Below are 13,792 nucleotides of genomic sequence, written 5' to 3' on the forward strand. Positions count from 1 at the left end.
AGGTTCCCAATCGGTTTTCAAAAATATTTTTTCTTTTGAGAAGTGAGACAATACACCTTTGTATACTACATGAAAGAAACGTTTTATTCTTCTCATCACCTTAAACCCATAAAAACTAATAACGATGACTAAAGCAGCTTGCAGGCGAGCGAGCTACATTTTGACTGTCTTACAGAAATATGCTAGAGGACCGATCAGACTGGTGCTTCCGCCACAACTACTTGGATCGAACAGAAGTTGGCTGGAGTGTCATCCCTTTTATATGAGCGCTACTCATATATACTTTCGTTTTGTTGTTATGCTTGCAGTACTTTGGCAATGCTCGTGGCATTCATCAGTTGAGAGAATTCTGTCACAAACTCCCAAACCACTCTTCTCAATGTTTCATTAAGTTTACTTTCACACTACGATCTTTGTTTTTTTTTCATCTGGACCTAGTCACTCCAATCATTCTCACCGCTGTTTGGGTCGTTCTACGGTTGACCATCACTACAGGCACAACATGTTGGATACTAGACAACACCCTGCACAGTCCGAGTCGTCTACTCCTTTCATTGTCTCCTGTGGTTATGCTCCTGGTACGGCCATATTTTATGTAACGTGATGATTTGGATGCTAGTTGTAAACTGACTACATTTGTCCTTTTCAGTAAAACTGTGCACAGAAAATACCGTTTTTAGATAATTCCTCATACGGCAAGCTTCATCACAGAATTGAACGGTTTATATTGTTTTCCCAGTTGGTTTATTGGGCATGCAGCACGCGTATTACTGAGCCCCTAAAGTTCAAGCCGGTTGTCCGTCTATCACACTAAATATGAACGTAGATGACAATATTATTGGGCGTGAGAAAAACTTGTTTGCCAATATTTCTAATGTCTTCATTCTGGAATGGTGTTTAATTGCTAAGATCCATTATATTGTTTAACATTATCCAAAGGCGTAAATGTATGGGTTTACCGTCGTTAACATTGTAAAAGCTAGAGGTGTATTCGCAAGCGTTCGAATGTCAGCAGTAGATGAGATGCTGTGCCTGCTTTCGGGAAGACAGCTTCTGGTAATAACTTCCAGTCTTTATTGCTAGAGACCATGTGATGCGAGATCCGTGACTGAAGGATGATCGGAGGTTATTTAGCCTAAAATAGGTCAGCTACATTGCTAACCGACCACTCGTAGCCGAACGGTCTGGTCTTTAGCCGATTGAGTGCGATTTCTCATCTCCCTAGAAGCTCATGAGATACGTCTTGTTGATGACTTTGAATAAGAGTGAAACAGCTGTCTGTTGGCCTTTCGGCGTAGACCGACTTTGTTAGAGGAGAAACATCGATTGAAAGATTTCTTCCTCCCAGAGTCGAAAGGTTCGAATTGAGAATCCATTAGGCTGAACAGTACAGAACTGCCATGGACATCTAATGTTCCGCAAAACGACCATCAAATAAGAAGTTTCAGGAGTCCTTCATGAGTACTTGATATGTTCTTAGTGGTTATGAACTCTCGACTGAAGGTCCCTTCAGTTTGGTTTAGCGCAAGCGGTCTGTTTGATCAATTCAATTTTCACACTGGCCTACACGGTCGCACAACTGATCCGCAAATCCCTCCTATTGAAAGACGATCAGATTCGATTGTACAGTCATTTGCATTGATCAAATCTAGCTCTGCACGGATGTTGATTCAGTTCTGGTCCCAGCAAACTTTAACAAACTGTTGTTCCATACATGTCGTATATGGAAGAATGTACCAATCATGGATTTTCCAGTGGGTACATTGACTGGCCGAGTTTATGTCCCAATTTAACTCGCTGAGAACATACAGGACGATAGTTAAGCTATAATACTAACGTCGGCACAATACGAATTTTCACTCAGCCGATGTTCGATGATAGAAGCAAGCCCCATGAGCCCAGGATAATATCAACTACCTTCAGCGATCCATCTCAAACGTTTGTTGTCAAGTTCGATACCTGAAATACCGTTTTAACATTTGAACTCTTTCATTCTCGGGCTCTCACATAGAAACATGTGATAAACTTCACTAAGTAACGAACATCCACCACACGGACATCCAGCATAGTTTTGCTTTGGAGGTGTTTCCCTCGTCCGTCTCAATGGAGTGTCTCTACACCTTGTGGGGAGCTATCCATATGGGCCTCAAGTGTGAAAGGCTTCTTACTGAGTTGTACATTACATCCTAACGTGACATAATACATCTCACCGTACTATGCCGCATTACATTACATGGTAATGTACCGGACTCTGTGTACTGTATTATACCGCGCTTTCCTATCCTGTGCAATCCTGCACTATACTGTGCTGTAATATATCACGGCACACCATACTACTGTGCACATATTGTTCTTCTTTAAACCATATTTTACTGTATAACACTACACGATGCACAAAACCATATTTTACTACACCATAGTACACATGCTGTAGGATGTCCCATTGTGAGGGCTGTAAGAGGCTGCGTCCGCCCAAATCATATTACACCACCATGTTGTTTACCTCAAAACTCGGGTGCCGGGAAAGTGTGGTTGGTCCTGGATCGGGTCCTCACCGGGACCGCTTAGGTTGACGCAGATAGACCGGAAGAAGACTACTTCTGTTTATTTAAACTCTACGCAAAAGTGGCATCAATGTCAGTTAATCCTGGCAGTTTAAACTATCTACCCGTAGTCAGATTCCTAACAATATAAGAAGCACGCTTTGAGCCAGCAGAGCTCATTTGAAATTTTGAAGCCGCTTGGATTAATTTTTCCACGGAACTACTATTCATTCACATGAGTAATTTGTGTTCCTCCGACTGATTTTTAGTTCAACCTGGCTTTTTCCATCAACGTCTTCCGCCTGGTCTTAGTCAAGATGAAATCGCAAACGTCATGTGAAACTTCTCGGGTAAAGTGAGTTTCGCTTTGCTTCATGAATCAAGCCTCTTCTTCCGCTTGTTCCGAAAAACAACGTCTGAAGTATGTTGGGTTTCATCATCGGTAGTTTTATTGAATGGGTTTCGTTGAGACGTTTTCATCTTGCTGGACTGAGTCAAAGTCCAGGAAAAATTTTCAAACCTTCGTTCTTAGGAATTATAATTCCACATGAAATTTTCATATCACTCAAGCAAGCATGGCTTTATTGATTCGATAACGTCTAATTCGTATGGTCACAGTATAATGGAGCTGCTTACTACAAAGTACCATAAATTCAGGTTCCGTGAATTAGGAATATTGTGGGGTTCAAAACGTGGAACGCGAGATTTTAGGCTGAACTTATAAGAATAATGTTGGCGAGGGACTTTATCCAACGGTCTTAACCGATATCTCTAACACCTAATTTATAGCGCAACAAGATCGAGTGAATATCGCCGGTTCGTTTCTTTCGAAAATAATGTCCTTACGGATAGAGTTTTTATCGTACTACCTGTCCACCCAGTCAACAATTTTGGGACGCCTCAGCTGTTTAAATAGTTTGTCCATAGAATCTTCTGGATTCCAAACTTGAACTCCTAACCGAAGTACTCACTAGCCAAGTCTAACTAGGTTGCGTTTTCCATAAAAAAATAATTCTGCCCATCTCTTGTGTGATAAACTTGGATTGGGTCCATATGTCAGTTGGTTTGGCTGCACCGATTATTTCTACCACTAAAGCCGAAAATTCGGAGAAAATCATTAGCTTTTAGAGCTTCTCCTACTCGGAAGGACACTTGATATGAAAGTGAGACAGTGTGATATTGAGAGTTAAATTTTTTTGCTGAATCGATTTTGCCAACATATTTTTGTTGTGACGATTGAACAAATCCTACCTTGACTGATAACAGGTCCAACACTAACACAAAACGCTTCGATTGCAAAAGATTATTTGTTCTGTTTATTTGCGTAAAAGCTGGCCAAGGAAATGAGAACCGGGTCAAAAGATTTTTATTTTCGTCACCCAATAGAGATGGGATATACTCATCCCCCCATAGACCAATCGATGTGGAAAATGTTATTCATCATGTAGTGAAGGGATGAAGTTGTTTACAATCCAAAAACGTCGTACACACTGTATCTCGGGTTTTGACTATGCCGCTTGTCTATTCATCCCTACTTGCATCTGCAAGTTCATTAGTCCCATGAGAAAGTATCCGTCATCTTGCTAACAAACCGTCGTTTTTATATCGGCCTCGTGAAGTGCGCCACTGCCACTGGTGGGTGAACGCACCAGCTGGGATCTTAGTTAAGCGACTGGATGTGTGACAACTTTTCTACTCCAGGTGCTCTATGTCAAGAGACGGTTTTCCCTAACTGTATTAAACTGTTTTAGAAATCCCTAAATCATTTGATTTCATTGGAAATTCAGTGGAATAAGTTTTTGGAAGCGTGGTCGTGCGTAACTTGAGGAAAAAGGATATTTTTACCTGCAATCTTAAACGGTATAACAGATGATTGTAATTGTTTGAGCGCAGCGCTATTATGGATCTGTTTCAGCGCTCAAAAATAATGAGCCGTCTACAGTTACACTGTTCATCGGCTTGGACTCAGAGATATCTAGTATAAGCCTACCAGGCTTGGTTATACCGAGTATGAGTATGATTTCTAGAATGAAAGCTCATGGAGCATGTTGTCAGGTATAGTATTAAATTACACAATAATATTACTCTCCCAGGACTCAACGTCAGAAAGACATTCTTCAGAAGCTTTTAGGTCACTTTAGATATGAGAACTATTTGTAAATGTGGCTTTCTTTGGCAAACTCATTGGCTAACTTACACTCTCGATTGGCAAGTAATCTAGAAACCGGTTACTTTACCTGTCTTCACAACGTTAACTCGGAGATCGAGTAAAGGAAAAGTAGAAACTGGATGAAAAACAAAGCTAAGCAGCTTCGCACGCAATAAACTTTTTTCTGATACCTGACTGAGCGCGTAGGCTGGAATCTTCATTAAAACCAAAAAAAATGATTGACAAAAACCAAAAGTTTGACATTCTTACAGAAACAATAGCCAGTGGAATTACCAAGTATATTATCACCACATAATCATGAGTGAATGGATTTAGCAGAGAACGTGGCGATCGATCAGTTGCTAGATGAAAATCCTAGCATTGGTTCCATGTAAAAGGAAATACGTGACCAAAATTACCAACCGGTTGGTGAAAAGATGCTGTCCAGAAAACACAACTTGCTTGTGGCCGTTTGAAAGGTACGTGCGTGAAAATTGCATACTTTATATTTATTCAATGCTTGTGTCTGGTGAGTGTTTTTTAGACCAGATGGATGTTCGACCACTCTCTCTACTCTTTGAACGGCTGCGTGGTAGTGAAGGATATTCCAAAAGTATTTTTGTCTGTATCCATTGATAGACCCTTTAGATAATACATGAGTGACTTTGCGCCCTGTCGCAATGAGACGTTAGAATCAGTTTAGAATAAAGTTACACCCTGCTGTGAAAAATTAATTTTCCACCAGGCAGCCCAAAATGGCAGGCCATGGTTAGCATAGATCGTCAAAGTGGGGCTTATATGGCAAAATTGTCGAATTACTCACTAGATGATGTCAGATTTGGTTCACCGGAACAAAAGTGCAAACTATGGTCGACGAGGAACAATCTTACTGACGTCTCTCAAGTAAACTATGCTTTGGTATCTGTCTTATCAAGTGGGATCAACTACAAAAGTGACTATCCAATGTCTGTAAGACAGATTTGTTGTTCCTCACTCTGGTATACTTGCTAAGTGTCAGCTCATTTGGAAACATCCAACGTTAAGCCCACTTCTGAGGGACCATGGTTTGTATTAATTGTTTACAATTGCCATTCAGTCTCTTATGGACTTCATTTTCATCTGGCCTTTTCAGAACTCTCTTGAAGTCTATATGCGTTCTTATTCTCATATTTGGAATCTACCACCTGGTTTTCCTGCCGTTGGACTTGATGGAGTCGCAACATGCACATTACGGCATCGAACAACTTGAAATGATCAAACTCTATTGTCGTCATGTTATGGAAGGACTTCAGGTTGGTACAAACTGAGGTTGATTTTATACTAAGACGTTTACTACCAAAGGCGATTTTGCATTAGATATACTGAGTTGATTTGCAAGCGGTCTCGTTGAGCTGTTTGCTAACATGACCTTCCTCGGTATTACTTGTAGCAAATGATTTAAACTTTCAGCGCCTCCACTTTCTGCAGTTCGGAACTTAAAATTCGGTAGTTTAACCAACCTCTGAACAGTAACATTGTTGAAGAACGCAACATGGTGTTCCCAAAATTCAACACAGTCATCATTTGGACTGATGGTTTACTCGTCAATAAATTTAAAATTCAGTGGTTTAACCAACCTCTGAACAGTAACATTATTGAAGAACGCAACCGGGTGTTCCCAAAATACAACACAGTTATCATTTGGACTGATGGTTTACTCGTCAATAAAATGTTCCGGTTAAGTAAATCTGAGCTCTTAAATTGCTGTTGATTACAAAGAAACGAATGACTAGCTTACCCATCGCCCGAGATTATAATAGTTCTGAATTTCATTTTCATCCATATTTATGAACGGGATGTCCTCATTCTCATTCTTTCACAAATTTTCGTCAAATAAATGACTTATCCTAACAGTTTGGTCCGTGTAACTGTTTGGTGAACCAAAAGAGAATTCCAGCTTTCTGTAAAAAAACTCGAAACTGATCGACAAAATATCGCACAGACTTCGACTGTTTCATGCAAAGTACTTTTTGACAGAATTTAGTTATTCATGGTGAGTTCCAATATCTCTACATGATTGAAAGGCGTAGACTCAACGCAGCCTTTTGTAGCTCGTTTGAACCCATTGAAGATCTTCCTTTCACATCTTTACATCTTTCTATCCGTCAGGCACTACTTAAATCAGATTACCAACTGATTTTCTGATTGCCTTCTTACAACCAGTAAGAGTAGAGGTAAAATAGAAGTGCTCATAGGGGAGTGAAGACCATGCGAAGATAATTTATTCGTTTCAAGGCGCCTTCATTTGCATACTGTTGTTTGTAAGTACCCGAATGATACCTTATCAACAACATGCTACAACGGTTAGAAGTTACGCTCTAGAAGTTGTCTGATTAGCGAATATGGTTAGTCAGCCCACTGATTTTGCTTAACCTTAATGAGGAACCAGTTGATGAAAAAGCGATGTAACATCTATTCTTTATGAATAAACGATAACCACTTTCCCCCCAAGTGATTGGCACCATTTTACTTCACTCGACACCCAAGATCTCAATTGTGGATCACATGACAGATCCGGTTAAACGCAACTTCCCGACAACATCCAATAAGATCCCAAGTTGCTTGCAATTTTATTTATGAACGAAGTCCAGCCGGATTATTTGCACACGTGAAATAGCATCTTCTATTTGTAGTTACCCATATGGTGCATAGCAATGGAGTAAAACGATTTAAGAGAAAATCCGTAAAGTATATTGGCTTGGATACGATACTTGAGCAATATCTTTTTCAGATACAATTTCCGTGCGGTGTGAGTCGCTTTTTGACTCTGTTGTGAAATTGCATCACAAATGATCTGCGGTTTCGCAAACACGTAGCAATTAGAGGATAATCAGAATTCGTTATTCATATTACTTAAATTAGTCAACTAAATCGTTGAAAAACTTTTGTTGAGTTTACAAATAATCATTTCTGGTCCTGAAGAATTCGTCATGGATGAGCCGTAAATGTTGTTGGTTTCTTGGTGCACAGGTGGCCACTTTTGAAATAGAAACTGTCGACACTATTCTGGGTAAAATCACGTGATAAAATGGGGAGTGATCTGACAACATACCAAATGCTCCTATTGATTTATGGTTTCCTGGAGTAGCTATCATTAGATTAGATACAAATATGTATAGTGACCCACTGGGTTCTTATATTATAAAACTGCTCAGATATTCAAGCATAGGCTAGTATAACTGAGGCCTATTTTTCCAAAACAAACGGCATTGAGTATGCCCTCTTACAGTGCCCTTTGCGCAACTCCTTGTGACACCAGCACACAGGTCATGTACAGTATATTCGGAAACTTACCGTGGCCTTCTCTTCAATAAATGTCTTACAACATGGAAGTAAACAGATAAACGTTTTATAAGTGTCCTCGTTCTATGAGGCAGTGACGTACGGTTTTAAACGAAGCCGAACTTTCATACAGCTCTGACTGGAACGGTTTTTCAAGGGTACTCAGGCCAGCTCTGTTCAATTCTTGGACCAAGAACACACAGAGTACGTGATTTTACCAACCGAAAAGAATCCTAATAGTACATTCGAAATGCTGGATTCACGTAGAGACCTGCTTATTTAAGGCTAATATATCACAAGTTTAATCCGTCGCAAAAATCACGTAAAACAATTGTGTTAAGATCATGGTTGGCTTCTCTTTGTTTACAATAGGAGGGTACGTATGCGTTTAATGAGTCTTGTAGTAAACTGAGTTTGATTAATGACAGGGAGGATTGTGGGACCGGTTTTTTTGTAGGCCGATCCAAGTTCTGAAGTCACATACGTTCCTTTGGGAAGAAAATTTACTGGGCATGCCATCGGATTCCGATCACCTTTGCGATCGCAAATAGTTTAGGTCATGTTGGACGTAATTATTTGAGAGGTGTATTGTTCAAGGCATACTCTTTTTCAAAAGAGAGTAGATGTCCTTGATTTTCACATTTATTTTATTTATTATTCATTTCACATTTAGGCTTATGTTTCTAACTGCTCCACGCTTCAACTCCTGCATTTGCATAATTATTTTAATGTAAGGGGCAGGGACTCAGATAACTCAGATAACTTCTCCCTAGCTATACTCTATCTAAGTGAACAATCACGGCGAATATGATTGTCAAGTCAGTCTCTTGCAGAAAACAGCTTTCTTGCGAAGCAATCGAAACTTCCTCTTGCAGATCAGCTTACGACAACTATTTCACTCGTTCCCATGTGTAAACTTCTGCCTTGGATGGGAAGTGTTCTTATAAATCAAGTTCTTCTTTACCTTTTCTGTGATGATACATTTAACTGGAAATCTAAGAATTTACACGCATTATTCAATGGGGAGTGACGTCCTTGAAGTTGCATAATGTTCAAGTAGACACCACTTGGGATAGCCTACGGTCAGCTTGAATCAATAGTTGCTTCCTTTCAGAACATCTCGTTATCAAATATTTGAAAATCTGAACAAGCTGACTTTACATGTTGCCTTCATAAGAAATCCCATTATATTTTACGATGTTAATTTAATCTAATTATAGTTTTTTAAGCAATCACTTAGTAACCAACGTTGATTGAGTTGGAATAATTGCGTTTCTTTCAAATGGGGCTATCCGGCCGATGTGGTGGGATTGTACCCATTTCCTAATGAGCTTGTCACAAATGAGTGGGCAGATGGCCTCCTGTGCATAATAGGCAGGTCCAGCATTTTCGCCCAGCCGCATGTGTACACTCGATTTACGCAAGAGGAACTAAGGCCGGTTTTTGAGCAGCAGCGAGAAGAAGTCTTGACGTTATCAACATTCCCATCTAGTTGCCCATCTTGGTCAAATTTAGTCAGGACAACTGTTGGGATCTGCGGGGCATAGCACCATTTGTAGGACTCATCCAGTAGACAGAAGTGATGAGCTAATGTGAGCCCCGATTCAGCCTGTTCTCCACAACCGTGCTCACAGAGGGTAGCATCTATCACCGCTATAAGCTCACAGTGTTTTGGAGTCACATTTGCAGACATATACGTAAAATAAGCACAAGTGCAGTGTAGTAGAGTGGATTTCGAAACAGCATTTGCAATAAGATACATTACACACGAAAAAAACAGTTGAAACAACACATTACTCACTAACGTTCCACAACTGCGCAAGAAAATGTTTTAATGTCTCGAGTACCTTGCTAGCTGAAATCTTGTGAAGGAACTACAGTCGAAGCATTTCAACACCAAGGGTTTTAGTTGTCCTTCCTCAAAGAAAATGCAGTTTTCAGATGAGTGTACTTTCACATTTGAGTGAAGTTTGGAGTCCAAACGGAACAAAAAGTTGACGGAGACAAGAAGATTATCTCTACATGATGAGACTTAAGAAACGCGAAACGTCAGTAAAATTTCTCAGGGTTTTGAACACCGTTGTGTGTTGCGTTCCTCCGATCATGTACATTTTGGTTTCTAAAGTAGCATAACCGTGTGCAGCACACACGTTTTAGAGCACAAACGAGGCATTTACTCGTGTCCTGGTTGGCCAAAAAACACTCATATCTAATACACTGCACATAAGGTTGCTGAAAATTCTTCGACAGCCCACGACCGACTTCACCGTTCTTGGGGCGCATCAGGTAGGTGCAGTCCCCCGAGTTTCCATCACCGTCATGTTCTACTTGAAGCCAAATTGCACGAACTTGCGGGAGACTCACTTGGAACCAAGCTGAATGTCTCGTTACTGAGTATCCCGCAAAAGCAATTCTGTTTGCAAATAAGGGCGTTTCGTTAATGCATGCATAATATACACATAGCAGTTATATTAGCCTTTCAGCGTCCATCCTTCTGCTTGATAGCGTTCCCTCTCGCACGCAGTCATTTTAACGCATTTCAGGTAGATTAGGTTTGCTTTTCGTGAACGAGGCCATCTGCATGACAGAAAAGTATGGGGAAGCTGATAGTTCCATTTGGAAATCGCGCTCGTATATTCTATGATTGCTTCATTCTTAGTGAAGTTCCTATTCGATCCCGATGGCCTACTTGCTTTTTTTCTACATTTCAGGGATTCTGTGCAGCCTTAATCCTGTGCTTTATGAATAAAGAGGTGAGTCATGCTGTTTATTACGGCGTCCAGATAGAATAGATGACCTTGGATTCCAGTCAAGTTTTGACCAGTTGTTTGTTACTTTATTGGTGAAGTTTCAAATCCGCTCCTAGCTATTTACAATAATTCAAATCAACAATTCTGGCTCTCATGGTCCCCTGGTGAACAGCGACGTATTTTTCACGTCACTACGTAGTGGAGGTCCGAGGAAAAGCATTATTCCCTTCCCTAGAGAAAATACCTCGATAGAAATACCTCCACTGAAGGGAGGATTTGAACTTGCGAAATATTTTGCCTGGCAGCTCCCTTGAAGAGAGGAACCGTCCAGAAATGAGGAAGGGCTGCTGCAATTCACACAGTGTGACACCACACAGAGATGGTTGTACGCTAATTAACAACAGGTTGTTTCAGAATCCCAGCTGAATCGACAGTTCGCCGCATTGGTCTTCTTTATAAAGTGCACTTTGAACTAACCGGTACTTTATATTTAATTACCCGCATACCAACGTACGCAGGAACAGTTCCCGCTTGAAGACGACGCAGCTGAACTACAGCGCAAAAAAATCATGATAACTTATCCTCTTCGAGTTGCAGATGGGTAAAATACTTCGGTTCCTCAGTGAGAACATTTCCGTTTTATGGTGTATTGTGTCTAGTTGCTCGTGTACGGGTTCACCTAGATAAGAAAATCACCGGTAATTTTCAAATTAGATGACAAGGATTAGAATAGACCTTGCAAGTTAGCAGTATATTTGCTCGATGTGTTTGGCGATTTTTATGCAGAACTTTCATCATTAATCTGGGCTGGTAAAACCATCAATGCGTATTTCTGCTCCACTTAACAGCACGAGTAGGTTGGTGAAAAGTCCGCTATACTCAATGATCCACTTGACCCCCAAATGAACAAACCTAAGTACCAAACTTCTCTCTCATATCAAGCTTCATGACTGGAGATTTCTTGCAACCTCACGAAGGCTGGTGAACAACACTAGGACGCAAAGTGTATAGATTGATTCCAGCAATCTGTTGAACCACGTCGAGTTACGCGCAAAACCCCAAAAGCCAATTCTTTCAAATGGAGGTTTATCTACAAATGCGGTACTATAAGTACAATAATAAAATGATAAAGCTTTACAAACCTCAAATCGTGGGACTATGCCGGCTTCTATACACCGGTTAAGGAACTGCTAATTCCTAACGGGTCTCAAAGTCCACGCCGACTCGGAGCCACGTGTTTACAAGCTAGCGAAACCACGTGTGAACTTAAACGACACGTCCGATGACAAGGTCAAAGAACGGTTTATGTTCAGGTCAAAAACAACAAGGGTGGTATAGGCACAGACCAAAATAACAAAAAAGGGGGAATCGCGTTGTACAATATAAAAGGTAGGAGAAAGGGATCAACAAAGTGAAGTTTGTTACCTCAGTAAAGAATGCATATCGGAAGGTGATTCCTAGTCATCCTTTCAAGGGGAGTCGCTCAACTCGGTTAGACATTATTCACTCCCTCAAAGGTGTTTCTCGGGAAAACAGGCCATATGGATGTCTTGCCGCAATTCCCATCTCATGAATTATTTAAAATATTAAAAGAATCTACCAACTCTAAGTGCGCCAGTCATTAACTCCCAAAGGAAATATTTTGTTTCACATTCCTTATGGTCTGGCGGGGTAAAAACCAGCACGTTCGACCACTTTGCGCCTACCAAATGGCCTCGAAATAAGTAAACTAGAAAAATTAATTCCTCAACTGGACCATTCGCCTAGTTAATGGTTGGTCGGCTGACCAGAACTAATCACGACAGCAGACCAATTAGCTCTAAAAGCCCATGCGTTTCCCAGGCTTTCTGTTTGTCGTAGAGGAGAGCACAGCGGTGGTAACCGGTGTTATACAGCATCTGGGAATAATCAGCTTAGGAGAAAGAGGGTGGAGTGGTGGGAAACTTGTGCCAAGTATCTTCGTATCACGAGAGAGAACGAGTAACCATCTTCTAACCAGCTTTGCAATGGACACATTAGGACATCGGTTAGGTTGACGTCGTCCAACGCGGGTGAGTAACAATGAAGAAACTTAGCTATTCATTCCATCTGACAGGTACCAACATGCCAGCCTGTGGGGTCGGATTAAACGGAACCAACGGCACTCTTGAAACCCTTTGTTTCTTTCTGCCTTTATCTACCACTCCAAGTTAGGTACGGAAATCGGCACTGAATTCACCCATTCTAGTAAATTTTGGCCATAGTTCTGAGATGTCAGTGGTCAAAGACCTCAGGTTATTCCAGACTCTTCGCACGAAATGGTTACTATTCACGGCCTTGCCACAATGCAGCCTGCAATGCTCTTTGAGATCCAGAAGTATACCCTTTTGATGCTACAGTAGCGCAAATTGGAAAATATACGTCAGGCCTTCGAGACTCGTGCGTTCACTTCTACGGCAATACCATTAGAGCTGACGCAACTCCCAAGACATATGTAGTGTTCCACAATTTCTATCGTCATTTCTGAATTTTCACTTGTGTGTTCAAACATCGTACGTCCTGCGGCACGACCTTGAATCACGTGGGCGCGAATCACATGCTGAAGGTCTGGATTAATTTCGTCAGCGTTTTAAGTAATACGCCTTCTGCTCCTTTTAAAAAAATATGAGCGAATTCGTCGGCATATTGCAGGTTAACAGGGTGCTCTCTAGCAGAGATGAGAATGCTGGGGTTTCGGAGACCTACCATTGTTCGCCTTGTTATCTGATTAATAACGGAACCGGAAAAATGGGGAGATTAGATATCATTTTCCAATATTACCGCTTGTAAGAAAGCTTTTGGACAGCTCAACAATCGCTCTCATACACTGAGAAATATGTTAATACAAACAGTGTACAATATTTATGAAATTTTGCGCAAGTGTGCATACTTATGGGTTAGACAAACACTGACAGAGGATTTTAGTTCCATGTTTGAACAGAGCTGATTGGATTTTGTTAGGACCAGTAGCTCTGTGATGACTGAGGGGCGAAAGGCATTTGCTTTTTTTT

General features: G+C 40.8%; 1 protein-coding gene across 1 annotated transcript in view; it reads left to right on the plus strand.

Annotated features, from left to right (window-relative positions):
- The window catches only part of T265_15636 (hypothetical protein), a gene marked incomplete at both ends in the record, with an annotated part of 36,832 nt that overhangs the window by 777 nt on the left and 22,263 nt on the right, over positions 1-13,792 (plus strand). The window contains 3 exons of the mRNA XM_009178825.1: positions 2,813-2,898; positions 5,825-5,984; positions 10,725-10,766. Of these exons, the coding sequence (XP_009177089.1) occupies positions 2,813-2,898; positions 5,825-5,984; positions 10,725-10,766 (288 nt within the window). The remainder of the gene's footprint in view (positions 1-2,812; positions 2,899-5,824; positions 5,985-10,724; positions 10,767-13,792) is intronic.

The sequence above is a fragment of the Opisthorchis viverrini genome, assembly GCF_000715545.1.
Source record: "Opisthorchis viverrini unplaced genomic scaffold opera_v5_675, whole genome shotgun sequence".
Taxonomy (NCBI): domain Eukaryota; kingdom Metazoa; phylum Platyhelminthes; class Trematoda; order Opisthorchiida; family Opisthorchiidae; genus Opisthorchis; species Opisthorchis viverrini.